The sequence below is a fragment of the Cylas formicarius genome, unplaced genomic scaffold, assembly GCF_029955315.1.
Source record: "Cylas formicarius isolate icCylForm1 unplaced genomic scaffold, icCylForm1.1 PGA_scaffold_6__28_contigs__length_40554024, whole genome shotgun sequence".
Lineage (NCBI taxonomy): Eukaryota > Metazoa > Arthropoda > Insecta > Coleoptera > Brentidae > Cylas > Cylas formicarius.
Window position 1 is genome coordinate 4,805,242 of NW_026844347.1, and position 21,089 is coordinate 4,826,330.

Below are 21,089 nucleotides of genomic sequence, written 5' to 3' on the forward strand. Positions count from 1 at the left end.
GATTTTCCTTTTGTTCACAAACCAACACGTGAAAAGAAATGTAACCAACAAGCTAATCTAAAAGGATTTTGATCTATACAAAAAAAAAGGGCTTCCCCTTTTCAACTGCGGACTATCCGTGCCCATCCTTTTAACCGGAGTTAATAGTGGTCTCGGCACACTTAAATACATTAAAACATTTACCAAACCCTTCAGAAATAGAAATCACACAGAAAAATCAGAGCTTTTTGAGAGGAATCCAACAGATCCTGGGGACAGCGAGCGGAGGTCAAAGCGCCATGTGCAATGCAATGCTCCACCACAGAACCATGACAGTACATAAACGAAAAAGTAGTTATCTGTAATGGTGGTATATATTTGTGACCTAACGACGAGACCATTTAACTGAATATAAGCGTTTAGTCTATGGATGTGGTCTCCGAGTATTCTTTACGAAGGAAGGTTAATATGTGTTAATATCAGGCTGATTACATATTTGGGTAATATCCTAGTGCAGCTGTGTTAAAGTGACTTCTTTGGGGTATGATATAAATACACAAAATAGTAAAATTTGGGTCAGCATTTTGACATTCAGTTTTGTTATTCGTTTTGATAAAACAAAATGGCAAAGCAAGTGAGATCGCGAAGGTAAGAATATTTAGTTTGTAATTCTGATATTTGATTGCAAACCAGGGTGTTTGGCTATTTTAGGAATCGTAATGCAAATACTAATAAACCATCAAAAACTAAAAATCGTTCGAAAGTGGGTAGGAGCAACCTAAAGTTTAAAAACAAAACTGCACCCAACAAGAAGTTGAAAAAAATAATCGGAGTTGCCAAAGTTCAAGATGCAAGACAAAAAATATTACAAAAAAAAAGGAAAATTGTTACTGATGCTAGAGAGGTATTAACAAAAATGGCAAAAACTCGAGATGCAAGAAGTAAACTGGAGAGTATACGTAGTGGTAGAGAGTCTAACACTCGGGGCCAAACTAACATTAAAGTAATTGGTAACAATATTGTTCAGAAAGTAGACAGGAATGGAAAAATTAGTTTGATCACAAACAAAACAAGAAGTACTACAAATATGAATATGGCCATTCAAAAACAGTTGGGCCTTATTCCCCAGGCACCATCACAAGTTAAGAGGCTGTCCCCTAAAAGAACTGGAAGGTTAAGTAGCCCTACCTTATTGAGAAAAACTATATTGAACAATGTGGATTATGGGGGACCAGTTAATCGAGTTTATGATACTGCATTGTATAAGTGGGTAAAACCAGGTATGAGATCAGCATCTCATTTAATTAGTGGATTGGAACCGGCAAGACAGGCAATGCGAGATGTTATGAGGGAAGAACTTATCTTGGCTAGTAGTAGATGGCCCAACTTAGTTGCCCCAAAGTGAGTTTTATGTAGCTGGTCAATTATCAGTTGATATTAACAATACAAAAATATTTTTAATTATTCCTTACTGCAAAATAATGTTCATAGAATTTCCACATTAAAAGTAACAAATACCTATTTGATTTTGTATAAGTATAGTTAATTATTTGAGTTTAATAATCATATTTGTTACTTACAAACTGAAGTTTTGTAGTTTTGTCTTTATTCGCACTTTTAAATTGAAAACCTAAAATTATTTGACATTTAATTTTGTTAGGGATATATGATTTTGACCCTCTGGGAATAGCCTTATCTTATTTTTTTTAAATTTTATGAATATTTTGTTGGTGTAATAATTAATTTTACTCATTACTTTGTCTTGTGAAATAACTTCATTATATCTAATATACACTGAAAAATATTTAATACATAATAATATCGTATGTTGTTCTAGTGATGTTCTCTGAAGGTCAAGTCTTGATTGAGGTAGATAAACACCAAGGATCTTGCAAATTGTGTCAAAATTTACATAACATAGTTCATTCACAATATGATTTTCAAGCATATGAATTCAGAAGCTATTTCTCCACTTCTAGGCAATCTATTGCCTTAGCTAGGTGAAAGAGAATGTCACAAGTCACATGTATTACTCATATTTTACAAACAATGTATTTTGTGGACAGATTAATAATAATTTATTTAGGCCTTTAAGGTTACAAGCAACCAATTATGTAGACTTGGTAGATGAAGAAGATGAAGAGATGCCAATAACTAGCTCTAGGATATCCCTCCAAGGATCAAAACGAATATCAGATGTTCATATGAGGCTTGATAGCTCACCCAGTCATCCAACAACTCACGGCATACTAGGAGCCCCTAAAACAAAGGTTGTCGTTCCTGCTGGACATAGAATTGTGGTGTCTAATTTACAATCTTCTGTGAGTGAAGATGACATTAAGGCAAGAAACTTCTACCAGTCTGCAATGGGGAAATATTTTATTAATTCCATTTCATTTATAATTTTAGGAGCTTTTTGAAGATATTGGGCATCTTTTGTCTGCCAAATTGGTAAAATCTGGAGTAGCAGAAGTGATTTATAAGAATTTGAGTGATGCTCAAAAAGCAGTGGACACTTATCATAACAGACAGTTGGACGGGCAGCCCATGAAATGTCTGTTGGTTAATAAGAGACCATTAAATCATCCCACTGCCGCTCCGCTTTCGAAATCTGAGAGGTATGCTATATATTAAAAGGTCCGTGGCACCTGTAAATTAGTATATTTCATGTGAAAGGACCCTGAACTTCCTGCTATAGGCAGCTAGTTTCAAAAATCCAAAGTGGCTATGCTATTTGGGACTAATAGGTCCTGCTAATTCAGTTTAAAGAAAAATTCTGGAAACACTTTAGAGGGTTTTATAGATTCCTTTTTCCTATCTTTTGTACAAATTCCAAGCAGTCTCTAATCTAATACTCGCTGAGTGATAATGAGTGTAACAGCTTCTTAGATTAAACTTGTGGAAATGATGATATTTGGTTTAATATGCCTTAATAAAATGTCTCTCATCAAGGACATACAGAGGGCTAGTTACAGTCAATAGTCTCACCATTTCGTGGAAAAGCTTGTTAGTATGTTATTAGTTAGTTTATTATTTTCTATTGCATTGCAGAAGTGGGGGTCCTTTATAAGAAATAATTTGATTGAATGTGTTTTGGCAGCAGCATTAAAATAGAACTCCGCTTTATTTATATTTTTCTGAAAGTAAATAAAGATTTCTATTTTCCTTTAGTATTAGAAAATTGCCATTGACCAATGCTCCTAACAAGTTGGTACCCGACATTGGCACAATTCACAAGGTGTTATTCCAGAGGAAGTAGTCACCAAGGAAAAACCATTAATTAGTAACTGCTGTTCGTTTTTGCAATTTGTTTAGTAATATTTGGAATACTTTTATCCCTGTGTTGACATCTGCTATTTTCTCAATTTTTTTCTTATAAATGGACCAACTAATTTGAAAATAATATACTTATTTCCATAGCGATTATGAAGCATGTTAACATGTTAAAAGCAAAAAAAACCTAATAATTGGTTGGTTCTTTTAAAGCTGGACTTATTCTTTTCATTTTTAAATTATTTCTTGCATTTTTCCCCATGTTTCCGGTTTGTGTGTTAATATATTGAATTTGAACTCATTTAAGAGATTTTCGATTTTTGATATTGGTGATTGTTTAAAATATTTTTTTTACATCAATATGCAGTAGTGGAGAACATACATATAGGTTTAGTAAAAAAATGTAAATTTGTATACTCTAGTACGTAAAATAAGAACAGTTAATATCTCACATTATATAAAATGGAAGTTCACAAATAAAATACCTAAAGTTCAGACAGTTTCTTATTTTACCCAACTTATGTTTTGAGCAAACTCTGGGCCAATTTTATAACACAGTTGTTTATGTTTAAATAACAAATACTAAATAACATTGTGTTTGTGGATCATACACCAGAATACCCAAGTTGTGGTTGCAGTGCTATACATATTTTCCTCTCCCAATAGGGGACTATAGAAGTTGTGATATTTTTTTCTTTACGTGGACTTCATTAGACGAATTAAAAACTTCCTTTTAGGAAAGTAATAACATGTTGGGAATATGACTGTTGCAGTCAATGCATTGACTTGATGCTTGTCCATTTGCTTATTTATTGCATTTTTTCATGACGTTTATTTTATGAAAAATTAAAATCAAACCAGCAAGTGATGATAGTAAAATAATTTAATCACAAACAGTTGTTTTTACAATTTGGGTAAAAATAAATATAAATTTATAATTTGAGGACTGGAACAACAAAAGCAATGGTTGAACATGTCCAGCTTTCTTAGAATATTGATTTGTTTAACAGTTGAAAAACTATTGCTAAATATGACTAAGACTATATTTTAAATTGATAATAACTACCCTTATATGGATTATATATGTTTGTGATTACAATTATAAATTCTTGGCACGCGTAGGCTTCTTAAACAAACCTTCATTAGAAATAATAAAAATTACAAAAAGGAACGATACATTAAATAAATCAATTCAAGTAAAAAAGTGAGTATTCAGTGAGTATTTACATGCGATACCTCACAAATGTAGACCACAAAGATATAATAAAATATTACACCTGCGCAGTTTCCAAGTAAAAGAGCAAAGCGATACAAAAATTCCTTATAAATTAACTGTTAATTCTGTCCATAACATGTAAGCTCATTGGATTCAGTTTGATATTTGGCTTATTTTAAGCATTCCTTCCATTGTAAAAAAACTCATTGCCTTTTATAGATCTAAATATTTGCTACTTCTGCTGTTGCATATTCTGCAGATTTCTATGGTAATATAATTTTTTATGCAATTTTTTGCTTCTAAAGTTTGATCAAAGCAAAAGAAATGTGTGACATATCAAATCGCCATTGACCAACTAATTTAAAGGATTGTGCTAAAAGGATGCTTTTTTACTTGTAGCAGGTGGTGAATAATTTAATAAAAAGACTGTGTATTTATTTCCTTCTCTGCTTGTACAACTCTCTCTTTAACACTTCTGCGTAAGACATGTCCAGTTTCTTAAGCTTGTTAAGGTCGTGTGAGGCGGTACTAGGTTTAAACTCATAGCATGCTTTCCCACTGCCCTGACTTGGTGTGGGTGATGAAACATTTCTGTTTGTTGCCCAAAACTGCAATGTGTTACCGTTCCAATTATTGTCATTATCTGGATGAGTCTGTGCTTTAAGCTCTCGGCGTCTTCTGCCCGAATTGGGCCTGCTGGAGTAACTGATCTTGGGGCTTCCGATTATATGGGTTATTGGAGAGTCAGATCTGTCCGCGTATTTATTTTTGCGCCTAGATGACGAACGTTTTCTAACCTCGACCGACAGATATTCCAGGGGTTGTCGCACTAAGGGCTTCAACACGCATTCAGGCTGCTGGTCGATTTTGGTGGGCAGTGTGTCAGGAATGGGCTGGTTCTGGGATTCAATAATATTCTCCATGATTGTTGTCGGTTCATTTTGAGAGATTGAAAGCTCAGATGCCGTCGTGGACATGACACTGTGGGTGTCGTCGTCTGGAAATTCCGGTAGTTGGTGACTGGAAGGTGTTACGGGAGGCACTTTGGGTGCTCCTCTAGCGTTGTCGTCTAGTAAAGGCAAATCATCGCCTTCTTCTTTGTTTTCCGCCGCCTTCTTTAAAACTTTAAATATTTCCTTGAATAGGACTCTATACTCGGGTCTGTCTCGGAATCGAGAGTCAATTGGACTAGCGTCATCGTAGATACTAAATTTACAGTCTTCTCCGTCAGCTATGGTGCATAAGAAAGAACCTACTTTGCCCTCAGTCTGCGTTCCTTTGTTGCAGGTTTCATCCGCGAAACCAGAAGAGCTAGTTTCCGCCTCGGAAAAGTCAGTAGGAGTGGAGAATGTTTTCCTTGTCTTCTTATGCTCCTTTTCTTCGGCTCTGATGCTACCACCATGACCACTTTCTTCGTCCATATCCTTGATGTTAAAATCTCCAGACAATGCTAGGTCTTCCTGAAGTGAAATTCCCTGATCAGACTTGTTTGAACGTATAGGCTTGCGATGGACTTCGACCAATGCTTCATACTTCTCCACCAATTCTTTGTACGGATTGGAGGATTGTTTAGCCTGAATTGGCGATGATTGGTTTTCAATGTGACCCTAGAATATAAAGAAATTTTTCGATCGTAGATATTTGCGGGGTTATGTAGTAGAATAAATACCCATGTGTATATGTCCAGCAACCATATTAGTAGGGAGATGCTTGCTAAGCTTAGATAATTTAATTTTTGAATTGTAATAAAGGTATGATAATAAAAATTAAAACTTTGTTTTTGTGCCTTTTGAATTAGAATGATGATTACGATATTTTATTAGTTATACTTATTAATTTTCATATTTATTGGACACATAATATAAGCTATTGGCGTAACACTTTTGTAGTTCCGATTTTCCGCAAAAAAAGGACTGCTGATTATTAAGTAAATATTGATACAGAAAATTAATTATATAAATAGGTGAACATTTTTTATACACTGTGTTTAAGAAAAGGGGACATCAAGAATTGAGTCAAATAGAAAAAAAGTTATGCATTTTCATACCTAACAATGTCCAGATTTGAAACCTAAAAGTTAAAAATGTAAATTGTAAAATCCGATCTATCCAACAATATCACATTTTTAGGTTTTTTTTTTTCAAATAAAAAACTACAGATCATTTTAAATATTACTAAAAAAATGTAATTGTATTTATTTTATACTTTTGTTTTATTGTGTTTGGGTGGGATGCAAACCCTTAATTCCAACACCAACAACTAAAAACAATTGTCAACTAAATTGTTAATGGAAGGGAAATGACGAAAATTTTAAATCTGTCAAAGTCCATTCAAGAACAGGATGTTTTGGGTTCACTGCTAAGGTCAAATTTCGCTTGGATTAAAAAATTATTATAATTATAAAATTATAATTTTAAACTGTGCAAAATAGTTTTTACAGCCCGGCCAAAGCCTGCAATTATGTGTCGGATAAATATTCTAATTTAAAGAAATTGTACCTACCATTATTATGTCGATTACTACAACAGCTTTACTAAAAAAAAACTTTCAAATACGCATAAACGAAACTCGTTTATCAAGATAATAAAATTTATTTTTAGTATTACATTGTAAAAATTTTGAGCAGTTTTATAAATTACTACTTCTATAAATTACTAGTGAAGTCGAACCGATAAATGTTTTTACAAAATGCTATAAATATTAAAATCATAAAAAATTATCAGTAATCCTACAGTAAATATATACACAAATCACAGCATTACTCGTTTATAGGTTTTCATTTCCTAATAATCGTGTTAATAAGTTAACAGGAGGAAAGATAAACATGTAATATAAAAACATACCTTAATTGAATACTAGTGCAACTTATGCCTCAGGCAATAATGTAACAAAATAATTGGAAATTTAAGAGGCCGACAAATGGGTAGCAGGTACTTGTCTTTAACAAACAGGCATAAGTCGACTAATATCGATAATAGGTTTGCAGCTGGTGTAATCCACACAATGGACATATCCCTTCGGAGAATCTCCTCCAGGTCTTTGTCCTGGGAAGAAACAAACACAGCAGCTAGAACTGGGCTGAATTTTTGTTCAGCCTTTGACCACTGAACTAACGTCTTCAGATGCAACTTGTGACTGTCTATTTTGCCACGTCATAAGTTTTACCAGGCGCGAATTCCTGCATCTTAATTGTTCTATTTATTTCATTTATATCAGAAAACTATATATTGAATAGCGTGAGCAGTGTGTCAGTGATCAAAAATACTTGAAAATAGTGAATTCAGACCACAAAATTACTAAGTACAGCTAAACATTCCTAATCTAATACACAAATCATAAATATTATAGATACTAGTGGTACGTTACATATATGGCAGTAATACTCAATTCTTATATATACAATACTTTTGGCTGAAGACTATGGACTTTTTTTACAATATAAATATTTTTTACTTTGAAATAATTATTATAATTTTTATTTTTTAAAGTTAGATATGAGTTCATATAAGATTTTACTAATTTGCCCCAGTAAAACTTCGCTTTAAAAAAAAAGGGTGATCTACAGAATCTGCTAAAATTGAGAAAGGTTGCATTTTGTTTTAACATGTCTTAAGCATTTTTAAGTTATGTCAAATGGATCAAATAGTTCTGATGGGAGAAGTATTTATAGATTGCATCTACCATCTTAGTAAAGTTTGTAAATAATTGTTTGCAACAAGCAAGAATACGTTTTTGAAGAATTATTAAATTTTTCATTGTATCCTGTGATAAATTAAATGATTCGTATGCTTGTGGTCTATTAAACAACGAATCCATAAAATAATTTAAAAAATGACGTTTGAGTAGCTCTATAAAATTTTTGATTATGTGTTTAACAAGATTGTGACCAAAAACTTAAGTAAATACTTTAGTTATGAAAGAAAATTATCGCAATATGTAAGTATAAAGGATTAGTGTGGTTATGCGGTCATATCCTTTGAATGGCATAAAACTTTTATATATAATATTCCGTTAGCCTTCGCACAAAACTTGCATGTCCATTTCTGGTTGATAGGTCGATGTCATATGATAATGCAAAAATAAAATAATTCAATGGTCAAAGGCTCCAACACTTTATAGTCTATAATTGGGTTTGTTACAATGCTTCCGTGTTCAATGTCGAAATATAACATTAACCTTATATATTAGTTCTTACAAATGAAACACTATCCGTCTACGGAAAGAATCCTCATAAGTGAAAGCCCCGTTAAAATTAGGCATATTTTAGAGAGAACATTATCAGGAAATAAGTCGTTAATACTGCATCCGAATGCAAAACATCGTCTGTGAGCGACCTCTTGCTACAAAAGACCAAACCAAATTAGGATAAATTAAGATGCATACCGTAGACGAAAAATATTACCCATTTGAAATGCGAGGTTAAAATGTTATGGAATTGTTAAATCTAAACACTTGCTGTAGATGGTCGGTTCGATATCACCATATTATTTTGATTAATGAACGTTGTTTAGTACGACGTTAGTACGTCAGAACGCAAATGTGTGTATTTCTCGAGAATCTCTTTGTATCTTTGTTACTTTTTGAGATTTATCCTATAGAGGGATAATATTTTTCGTATTCGGTATAACTTTCTTATCTAAATAAGAACAGGGACATAATAAACACGTATTGTAGACAAAGCGATTTACAGTTTTCTGTAATAACCTATTCAGTACAAAACAAAACGCAAATAGCAGACTGGACACTAACAGAATGCGGTCTAGGTGTAAAATAGGTCCGAAGTTTATGAAGGGTTAAGAAAACGCAGGAGAAAGCAATTTATTAGAGAATGTCAGTCTTAATATTGAAACTGGAATCGACATGAACCCGTATTCCTAGACATATGTACAAACGTTTCAACTTATGTGGATTAGAGTCAGTTTCGAATTGTGATACTACGATTCTACAAGCTACAAATGTTTAAAAACAATCTTTATTATGTGAAAGATTATATACTAATTCAAGGAAAAACATATTTTTGCTCGAGGTCTTAGGTTCTCTTTAAACCATTTTTTAGTGAAAGTAGATTAAAATTCTTTAATCAAAATTAATTACTTTATAGTAATAAATAATAAATTATTTATTTCGGCTAATCGGACACATTGTAACAACCCAACTTCAACAATCTTTTTACAACGCAAAGTAACAACCACAGCCTTCTAGCTAACATGCACAGCTGCACCGCCCCCATGCATCGTGACTAAAGATAAAAAAAATAAAACGCCCATTGGATAGTTTCATTTCTGTCTATTTACATGTACATTATTGATTTAGGTACCGAATCACAGAAATGAAACTGTCAAATTAGGGCCTTAGAGAACAGGAAAAGGGTTGGTTTCGCAACCAATAACACAAAACTTTTCAAAGAAAACACTCCATTAAACTAAAAAAACCCAGGTGTCTGACAAGCGTGTGTCTCACCTGTACGTTCATCGAAAACGAGCTGCGATGCTGGGTGGTCATCAACTCCTCCATCATGCTGGTGTCGTCATCTTCAGGAATTTCGCTGTCGTTTCGATCGAGGCTGCGCAGGCATCGACTGCACATCTGGCCTTGTCTGTGAAATACAAATAATAATACAGTCATCCAAACCTCGATATCGTAAATATATGTGAAAAACAATGGAAGGTTGTATTGCAAGCCACAAAAATCGAACTGTTTCAAATTATTTGCTGATATCGTTAGTCTCAAAAAGAATTAATAAAATGAGTGCTACGTGCCGCGTGCTACGTCTTGTGTAGTTTGATTTTGTTAAATCGTAATCGAGTTTTAATTAAAAAATTTCGCTTTAACTATAAAGTTCTTTTTTTTTATTATAAATGAACCTAATTGAATTGATCTAAAAAATATAAATATTGAGTAGTTCAATATGGACTTGCACAATGTTTCGTGGCACAAAATTCTCTAGAGCCCCGATATAAATAATAAGGTCAACCTTGTAACGCAAAATATTGTTGAAATTTTTAAGAAGCACTCCTCTTTTCGCGAGGCTCGTATAATAAAGCCAATTGCCCTATGGTTAACTTCAAACCTAAAAATGATTACGAAACAGAGAAATAAAGCTCAATCAAATATAAAAAACATAAAACACCAGAAGCATGAGAATATTACAGACAGCTCCACAATTTTACAAAGACTTCGGTCCAAAGAGAGAAAAAAACAGCATATCTAGAATTTTTACGACAAAAAGTTTCTTCAATATTTTTTTATTAACATCCAGAAAAATAAGATAGGTGTTGAGATACCTTCAAATTTGGATAATCCATAAGAAATTAATCGTTTTTTCGTCTCCTTGTTCGAGAACAGTGATAACAAATGTGCATCAACCATAACTTTTTATAATACCTAATTTTACTTTTAAATTCATTGAAATTTCTTATATCACTGAAATCATATCAGAAACAAAATCTGGGGTGGACGGAATCACATTGGAGGTGGTAAAGCTATGTATGCCAGCAATAGATAAATACATTTGTCAGTTAGTGAATTGTTGCCTTGAAATCGGATATTTCCCAGCTTTGTGGAAATAGGCATTGGACACTTGCGGCTGATAAGCTTATTACCGACTTTGTCCAAAATTATGGAAAAAGTAGTATACAAACAGATAAATGAATATGTGGCTGTTAATGAGCTGCTTCCAATTCACCAATCTGGTGTTAGGAAAGGACATAGCAAGCTTACTTTCCTATTACACTTGTGTGACGAAATCTTGAGAGCAGGTGACAAGTGTACGGCGACTGCTTTGGTTCTACTGGATTTCACAAAGGCCTTCGATACTGTATTGAATTTGATCTAAGAACGTTAAATTTTCTGCAGTCGTATCTACAAAACCGGCACCAAAAGATACTATTAAAAAATCAGTTCTCGTCACCTCTAGATATTTTATCGTGGGTGCCGCAGGGCTCAGTATTGGGACCGTTATTATTTTCGATTTATACAACGGATCTGGGTGGTGTGGTTGCAGAGTACCAAGCTCAGTTTTTTGCAGATGATACACAATTGTATCATAGTTTTGAGTGTGACAATTGTGAATATACAGCGAACATCAGAACATCAAAAGAAAGAAAATCAAGTTCAGGATGAAACTATATGTGGACAATAAACCTATTGAAGTTTTTAAAAATCTGGGTCCACAGATTGATGAGAAAATGAAGTTGTTAGATTATGTCGCGGATGTCTCCGTGTTGTATGAGTTTGAGTATTGCTGTATTCAAATAAAGATATATTGTCGTACGGCATGAAAGTACAGTTATGTAAGAGTTTTGTTCTCTTTCGTTTATCTTACTGCAATATTGCGTATTACTCCTACTTAGACATTGTAACCTCTTGTTTGATACAGAAAATTGAGAATACTTGTTGTCGCCTTATTTCTAACTTACACAAATTTGACCGTATGTCCGGAGCATTCAAGAAATTAAATTGGTTAAAAATAAAAAATGTTTTCAAGTACAAGTTTCTACGCTCTCTGAAATTATAAAATTCCTTAATACTTGGATGATTAATATTTAGGAAATCAATTCATGACCTCACGCTCACTATGCCTTTACATAGAACTGCTGTAATTTTGTTCAACTTCTTAATCGTGTTCTCATATCAAAGTTTCTTGGTCCCTGCAAAACTTTTAGCTTTTATTTAAAAATATATTTACTTTTTCCCAGGCGAAATAACTAAATTGTAAAAAACAAGTACAAATTTATAAGTTGTAATACGGCTGTGATGTATAGTTTAAGGTACATCATATATTATTGTTATAATTTTATGCTTACTTTTACTTGAAATGTGTAGATTGTATTTAGATATGGGTTAAGTGTGAGTGGCTTTAAGGCCAAACTTTGTCCATGTAATCTTAATAATTATTATTATTAATATATTTATTGTTATAAACATACCGGAGTGGCACGTTGTCAAGTTAACTTTTTCACCTAACTTTAGGCATAATCCGGCAAAACAACAAGTAACTGATGTTCCGATTTCGTTGAATATTTATTGAATTTTATTGAATTTATTGTAGCTGTCTAGTAGTTAGGAAATTTTTCAAGTAAAGCAGGCCCATTCGCTCGCATTCACGAATCGGCGCGATGAAACATAACGATAGTCGATTTTTTTAGCTGTTTTTGAAACTTTGTTGCGAAAGTTATAAATTATTAAAAAACCTTCAAATAAGTTCAAAAATTAACAATATTACTATAACTAGGAGCCGAAGATATCCTGACTGGGATCTCAAACTTCGTAATTTTAATTTATTAGGAAATTTCCTTATTTTTTCTTTGAATATGCAGGTCTACTTAATCAGTAATTTAAAGTTGAAATACAGATGACAAAGTCGCTGATATTTTTCGGTAAAACTATGATATTTCTATAAGTACCAATACTCCATAATGTTCTATACTACAATTTAAAAACTAATCAAGAGAGCTAAACGAGTATTATGTAACCGAATACCTAACTCTCGTATTTTTAGGATTTTTTCGTGAAGCTTAGAGTAAAAATTTTTCTAGCTCACTTTTAGGTGAAATCTAACTTTCGATTGTGCTTTTCACTGTCTGCGCTAAATTTTTTCTGGGGTTGTGCGAACGAACTTCCTTTCCATGTCAAAATTAAACACAAAACGCACGAGTTAATACAAAAGGACGAATACCCTACCAAATTTTGTGACCGTCTGCTTCTTCATTACTTAATCATTAAAGTCCCAAAAACAAGATGCCGTCCAAACACGAATGATAGAGTAATTTTACCCTGGAGACACATGCATATTATACGTACCTAACTTCGTCGAGAGTGTTTAACTCCTCATGCATACTCTTCATATTCATGTCCTCCCCCTTATGACTCAACTGAACCACTTGATTTTCAAGCGCCTGGTTCTGTTGCACCATGGTTGACAACTGCTCCTCTAGTTCGGCGATGATTCTCTCATCTTTGCTGCATTGGGCTCTACTCTCCCGTAGCTGGGTCAGCAGCTGGGACATTTGTTCGAGGCCGCTGTCCGTTTGATCGGCTACGTTACAGTCCTGATCGCACTCCGGTTCCGTTTTAACAGAAGCGGGAGGCGAACGGTTGGTTTTGGTAGGTGTTGTACACAATTCCTAAGCACAATTGAAAAAATCAATGAAAAAAAAGGGAAAGAATTTTATTTTACGTAGCATAATAAAATTTTTAAGACATTATTGCAAGTTAAATTAATGTAATTCAATTTTGCCCTGAAATTTGCAACATCGTATTCTAGAGAAATATCACTAAAGATGAACTGTACTACTTTTTATAAAACTTCTTCCTACGTCGATTTTTGTTGACTCGAACTAGCTAACGTTTGGTCAATCATCCTGTTGGCTTCTTCAGAGCTTAACTGAAACTGGCTTTTATTTTACTCTGTACCTGCTTTTTTATTGTTGTCACGGTTAAGATTGTTAGGTTGCTGATAGATTTCTATAGACTCTCGGAACCGGATATAAAATTTTATTAGATAAAACTAAAATTTTTCTATCAACGAAAGATCCGAGAGTCTGTCGAAATCTATAAGCAACCTAACAATCTTAACCGTGACTCAGGTCTTTACCTGTCACCAATATGGAAATCAGTCATCCGAGACGGTGTTCTGTCCATCACCTAGCTCCGCCCCCCTCAAACAATATAAAAATATATAAAAAAGTTTCAGTCAAGCTCTGAAGAATCCAATTGGCGAAACGTTAGCTAGTTCGACTCAACAAAAACCGACGCAGGAAGAGTCCAGAAGTTTTATAAAAAGTACAAATAAGAAACGTTCGAAAGTCCATACGGTTTTCATTAGACTTTTTTAATCCATATAAGAAGTAGATCTCACCCCCTCTGTTTGTAGGAAACATTCTCTTGCAACCAATTGCTCTTCACCTTCTTTGTGCGAGACATGCTTCAAGGTGATATACTCCCTACCAATGGTGTTGCTCGTTGGCGTGGTCTCTGTAGACCGGATCGACTTTTTTCGGAGAACGTCCACTTGCAACTTCAGCTCGTCGATGGTACTCTGCAGGTCTTCGCATTTTGCTTCCAGTGATTCGATCGTTGCGTTCAAACCTTTTATGTGCTTCTTCTCTGCAGAATTGTCTAAGGCCAGTCGATGGTTGGCGCGCTCCAGGTCTTGGATACTGACTTCCAGTTGCTCGTAGATTCGTAATCTGGAGTCATTGACCTCCCGCAGAGCCGCAGTTTGCTTTGTGAGATACTGAAATAAAAAAAATGATCGAGTGAAAGGAAACTAATCTGGAGCTGCCTAGGTATATTTACCGTATTTAAGGCATCAATCTTATAGCTATATGATCATAACTTAGCAAGTCTCATATAGAAGACGCAGCATGGTAGGTTGTTTAAATTATTTTGGAAAGAAATGCATATGTACACTATGTCCATTTTTCGTTGTTAACGGGAGTCATCTCATTCAACACTTCAGTTATCCTTTGTCGGAATGGTGTACCCCAATTTTTGTAACATAATTTTTGAAGTTAAGTATACCTTTGATTTTTATTTTATTTTTATATTTTAAATGTAAAATTTTCTAAATATATATTTTTTTAAATGAACATACATTTCGACATTTCACAAAATATACTTGGCAGCTGACAGATATTTTTCTCAACATTCTTCTTTGGGCATTTACGCGGATATTTTTTTATAATTCAGTGGCGTACAGATTTTTTGTAAAAATTTTTGTGATATAAGTAAGGTGTACACCATGTACATATTTTTTAAATGTATTGAAATTTCTATAAGCATTCTTAAAATAGATAGTAGTTAAGATATTTTTTAAAAAATAAATATATAGTAAGTAATAAATAAGTAAATTAGCACAAATATTTACACTATACAGTTACTTGATGTGCTTATTAAAGTTCCTATATTCCAGATTACACTATTCTCATAGTTAATGTCATATTGCTTTTTGATCAGATATTCATAACAAAACAACTTATACAGTAACCACAGAAAGATATTTACCATATTTCTATGTAGTTTTTATTTTTTTCTGCTAAGAACAATTTTGAATATGTTAAAAGGAATAAAAGCATATTTTTTAATACGTCAAAATATGTTTATTTAAATAATATATTAAAAAAATTAAACATTTTTGAAATGTGTATAAAAAGAGGAATAAAATTTCAAAGTATATATTGTATGTTACATGTAAAAAATATATAACTTTAGCTCGTATCTTAAAAATTAGGTATTTATAGTAATCTATAATAATAATTAAGATACCCCGTAATAAGAACGGAAAAGAAACAGTCTGTACATAGTTAAATATTTTAGTAGATATATAAATGAAATATGCAAGTTCTGAATACAGTTTATGTGACTGCCACTGAATTTAGATCTCCTATTGGCACATTTTTCAGAATTATGTCATTACTAACCACACAAACCGATCAAACTAAAAAAAAACTAAATACAGGGTGTATCAATAGGTACTCAGTATCTTGAAAAAGTTGGCGTTAAAAAATAAAACAAAATTATAGACTATGACAGGTAGATATAGGATTTCACAAAGATATGACGAAGAAATATAGTTGTGATGTTTGTCAACGATTTTCGAGTAAGTATTTCCTTAGGGACCCATAACATTTAGCAAGGACACAGGTAAGGTAGAACAATTTTTTTTCTTATGTCAAAAGCACATTAAAAATCGGGTATCTGTACGAAATCAATACAACCCAATGATCTATTTATTGGCCTATGTTGTTATATTGCGAGATAATGTAATTCTTTCAATTAAAAGTGGGTTTAGTAATAGCGACATAACTGTTTCTATCTAAATGATATATCGGCATTGCAGTGAATTGTAGAAGGTTATTTAGCTGTTTGCATATTTACAAAATATAAATAATGGCGATAATAATCTGGTTAAACCAGTTAGGTTAATTTTAATGGTCGTTTTTATGGCAATCCTTTAAACTGGTAGCACAGATTACGTCATTTATTAAGACAATCCTGTTTTTTTTTAACATTTATTTACCTTCCATACATTTTACTTATATTCGGACCTTTTGATGATTCCCGTACGTTTAATGAAAGTAAAGTTAATGTTTCTCATGGTAGCCCCTCACTAGAAGTTTTCGTGGTTAGAAAAAATTTAGGGAAATATTGCGAATGTTGTCAACTTACTTGTTTTTCTGATCAGATAATCCAAACCCGAAGACAATAATTCGTATTAGGCTAGTCACCAAATTTATTTGTTCTTAAGGGGATTTTATTTCTAAAAATAGTTCGCATTGTTCTTATTTCATTGGAGTATCATTAAAAAATATTAAAATAAATAAATATCAGCATAATGGATAGCTTTAACTTCACTAGATGTGTGACACACGAAGTGGTAGACAAACCTAACTACGAATTAGATTTGACACAAGTGGAATGAGTGTTTTAATAAACTATTGCTTAAAAACTTAAAACTTTTTATACGACTATTAGTTTCTGTGTAAGTTTTTGAAAGACTGCACTTTTTCATATATATATTTCATATCTGTCGTTCCTAATCACCACAAAACTAATGTAATTATCATCTTCATACATATTGTTACAGGAGAGGAACAAAAATCTAGAAAATTTTCAAAGGATGGTTTAGACAATGATAACTAGAACAGCATAAATAACGAAAAGGTTACCTCGATTTCCTGTGTCTGATCTTCAATGATGTTCTGATGTTGTTTTAGCGCCGCTTCTAATTCCTTATTCCTTTCAAGAAGTGTTTTTCCTAGTTCCGCAGCTAATTGTAGATCTGAAAATTTAAAAAAAATCAATCACTTTCAATGTTTCGTTTTGCCAATTTTTTATTCATGAGAATTTGGGTTCGCAAGGTGAGTCAACAATGTGTTGGAGTGAACAGTTGTAGAAATGGTAGAAACCGTACAGAGTGTTCGCTTTTCAATGGGGATTTTTCTGAACAGGATAATATTTAGATGGGATCGATCCGTTGAAATCTATAAGTTTTCAGTGATTCCAAAATCAAAGAGTTATATATTTAATTTAGCTTCTTAACAAATATGGCGCTCCAGGTACAATGTCTAAATAGTAATATATGCTCATATTTATTAAAAATTTGGATTATTAAGAAATACAAAAAAGAGTTCGATTTTTGCTTAATGATGAAATAAATAAAGAAAACAGTTTTTTTCAAACACAATAAAAAATAACATTTTTGGAGAAAGTAACTTTTTTAATTAAAATAAGATACAAAAATTATGCTGATGATGATTTTTAGTGGGTCTTGGCATTTGTTTGCAAATGTTACTTATCAGAAGAACCCACCTTTTCACGCTTTCAGTTTATATCAATTTGTGAAACCTTTTTCAATAGATGCGTAAACAAAAGTATATAAGTGCACCTTTATCTAATACTTTTTTATATTGTTTTTGAGCTGCAGTATGTTTCGTGACAATAACAGTTTTTGCAATAATTAGTACCATACTAACAACCGACTGTCTATCGTGGAAGAAGAAAACCCGTGCTTCGTAAGCTTACCAAGGACAAGGACTGCACGAATCGGAGATTATTGAACTTTGAAAAGAAATCTGCGAATAACGCGTCGTATCGCGGAATGCAAAACGAGTAAAAAGAGTTCACTGTTACAACGTCAAAGCACTTGCATTCTTGATTTCGCGACAATTAGATTCCGACTGCTTCTTTTTAAGTTAGATTCACAAAATACACAAGTTGTCGATATCGAACAATACGTTAGATAAGTTTGGAATTCGCTCTGAAAGCCGCAATGAATTATGTGTATCTTGATGTCTTCTGATAGTCCCTACCCCAATAAACCTTTAACGAAGTTATTACTTATTACTATTGGGTCACCCATCAATAAATAACTGATTTATACTTTTAGGTACAGTGCGTTCAATTTATCTTGATAACGTTTTAATTAGTTGTAATTTTTTGTTTTTAAAGATATCAAGGTAAACAAAAAAAAACAAAATGTAGGGTTAGTGGCCAATTTTTCCAAGTGATGTACAAAACAAAACACTGTCAATTTTCTGACAAAAAAGTCTACATCATATTTTTATAAATGGAACACCCTGTATATTATAGAACATCTTATTCCGATTACAGCACACTTTATATTTTAGTCCATTCGTTTTTGACAAATCGCAAAAATAGGAAATTTTTATATAATTTCCAGGAGTGCCGTGATAGACTGCAACAACAATATTTATTTACAAATTAACGTAGAACAAAAACACTAAAAATAACAATACAGGCTAAAGTAAACATTTCTTTAAGTATTCTAAATACTTCTGTATGTGACCACCATTTCCCTGAACACATTTCTCATAAATCCTTTGACGAAGTTGCACGATATTATTGCACGTGATTTTTTATGTGTCCCCAAAAGAAAAATCCATTAAAGTTAAGACGGGGCTGTTGGCTAGCTAATGCATAGTCCCGCCGTTCCCTATCCAACCCTTGAGATAACCATGTTACCAAAAAGGAGCACGGCCTTGCTGCCATATAATCAGCGCTGGCATATTTAATATATTTAATGTAGTGAACGAACTTTCATCAGTCCATAAAATGTTTGTCAAAAAATTATTATTTTCATTATGTTTATTTCAACAATCCAAACAAAACTGCATCCCCCTTTGACGTTTTTCTGCACTTAGTTTTAGAGTTTTACGAAATTTAAGTGCATTATATTTATATTCTTTCAAAACTGAGTGGATTGATCCCCGAGAAATACCTCTCTTCAAATACTTTAGTAATAGAGGAAACTGGATGTGCTTCATAGAATCCTAACATGTTTGTCTTATTTTCTTCGTTTAAAATATTTTGAGTCCGGCATATCTTTTTAGCATTTAATATTATTCAGAAAGTATAATTAAAACATATCACTCCTTTCATGGATGATGAATTCACGAAAATACACTTTAACAATAATGACTTAGACAATAATTCAACTATCAACGTTGTTTACTAATATGTCAAATATAAAGATATTTTTATTATTCTTAAAAATTTCCTATTTTTTGTCATTTTCAAATTTTTCGATTTGTCAAAAACGAGTGAACTAAAATATAAAATGTGTTACATCATTCTAATCGATATTCTATTAAACACATATATAATATACAGGGTATAACATTTTAAAAAAATATGATGAAGGCTTATATGTCAGAAAATTGAAAGTGTTTTGTTTTATATGTCACTTGGAAAAAACTTGGCTACTGACCCTACATTTTGTTTTTTTGTTTATCTTGATATTTCCAAAAACAAAAAAGTTACAGCGAATTAACATGTTATGAAGATAAATTGAACGCACGGTACTTTCATTCAAATCAAAATTTGGGCCAACTTCAAAGTTTAAATTGTAGCTTTGTACAAACTTATTTAAAAAACATGATTATTGAGACCTTGGACTGGTCTATACGTTTGACATTAAATTCCGTATTTCATTTAATAAGTGAGATAAAAAATGATTAAAAAAACAAGATACTTGGAAAATATGAGACTACGTACCGAATTAAACAGATACCTAATAGTGTTGACAGAAATTCCCGCGTAATATGACAAACTTGAGTAAAAGACCGATTTTCTTAAAACACTAAGTACATGCCTAAAACTTAAATTTAAACAAAATTTTTTCTCGTAACATCATTTCTGAAAATCTAAGCTACAATTTAAAATTTAAACGAGTCAATTATCTTTAAAATTGATCCCAATTTTAGTGGTGCGTACGAACTTTGCCAACAAATGCCGGAAAGTAACTATAATTCTAATTTTAAAGACTAAGGCATGGATGGGCCCCCTGCATGTCCGTCTACTGGCACTCTCGACACCTTTGACAATCTCCAGAGGAACAATACTACGCCTATAGAATACGGCTAAGACCACTATATATTATTCGTTTTATATATTTATTTATTTGTTTTTTTCCATGGAGCTTCTTGTTCCCGGTCATAAAAATAAGCGTAAAAATCCACTCGAATTTCGACTACAATTTTGAATTGAAGATGGCGAGATCACAGATTAGATGCTCGAATATTTTCCTTGGCAGATTGAACATAAAACATGCTATGATCTCAATAACTTCCATTCTGCTGTTTAAAAATATTGCTCGCACATTTTAAATGCTTACAAGCTACAGAATACTTTGTCATTGCAAGTTTCTTTTTTACATACGGTCCACCGGTAAAGGAGAAAGGGAACTCCTTGCTGATAGATTAGCACGGGATAAAATTCATTATTCCAATTTCAAAAGTAAATCACAAAAGAATGCTTTTGTAATTTTTGTATCACCAATCTAGTCTGAATTTTAACAACAAACATGTTTCCCGCGTTCCTTGTAAGACAAGGCCGCGAAAACAACGAAACAACATTATAGTTCTAATTTAAATTGAGGTCATTAATCGCTTGAAATTTGTCTAACGGACAATTGTGCACATAAGCGCGAGGGCGGGGCTAATCGGCGCCTTATTTTAATTTCTTAATTTTGTAATTCTTTATTATTCAATGTCTTTTAAGTCTGCTTTGTAGCGTTGAACATACAATACAAGGTGTGTAGAAATGGTATGCCCAATTAATGTATTTGCATTTTTGATCATTCGGAAACTGTAACTTA

The 21,089-nt window shown here is 32.7% G+C and overlaps 2 protein-coding genes across 5 annotated transcripts in view; one reads left to right on the plus strand and one right to left on the minus strand.

The window, feature by feature from the left end:
* The first annotated feature begins 381 nt into the window (after positions 1-381).
* Positions 382-3,741, plus strand: LOC132703117 (polymerase delta-interacting protein 3-like). The gene is made up of 5 exons (XM_060672191.1): positions 382-627; positions 691-1,380; positions 2,066-2,321; positions 2,389-2,597; positions 3,151-3,741. Exons 1-5 carry the CDS (start codon positions 602-604, stop codon positions 3,236-3,238), a joined length of 1,269 nt encoding a protein of 422 aa, XP_060528174.1. The 5' UTR covers positions 382-601; the 3' UTR covers positions 3,239-3,741.
* Positions 3,742-4,123: 382 nt separating this feature from the next.
* The window catches only part of LOC132703348 (cerebellar degeneration-related protein 2-like), a 111,519-nt gene continuing 94,553 nt past the window's right edge, over positions 4,124-21,089 (minus strand). For all 4 annotated transcript variants that reach the window (XM_060672539.1, XM_060672540.1, XM_060672538.1 and 1 more), the window contains exons 2-6: positions 17,140-17,252; positions 14,328-14,705; positions 13,271-13,593; positions 9,929-10,064; positions 4,124-6,075 (exon numbers count right to left, since the gene is read on the minus strand). In XM_060672539.1, the coding sequence (XP_060528522.1) occupies positions 4,903-6,075; positions 9,929-10,064; positions 13,271-13,593; positions 14,328-14,705; positions 17,140-17,252 (2,123 nt within the window). In that variant the 3' untranslated portion in view covers positions 4,124-4,902. The remainder of the gene's footprint in view (positions 6,076-9,928; positions 10,065-13,270; positions 13,594-14,327; positions 14,706-17,139; positions 17,253-21,089) is intronic.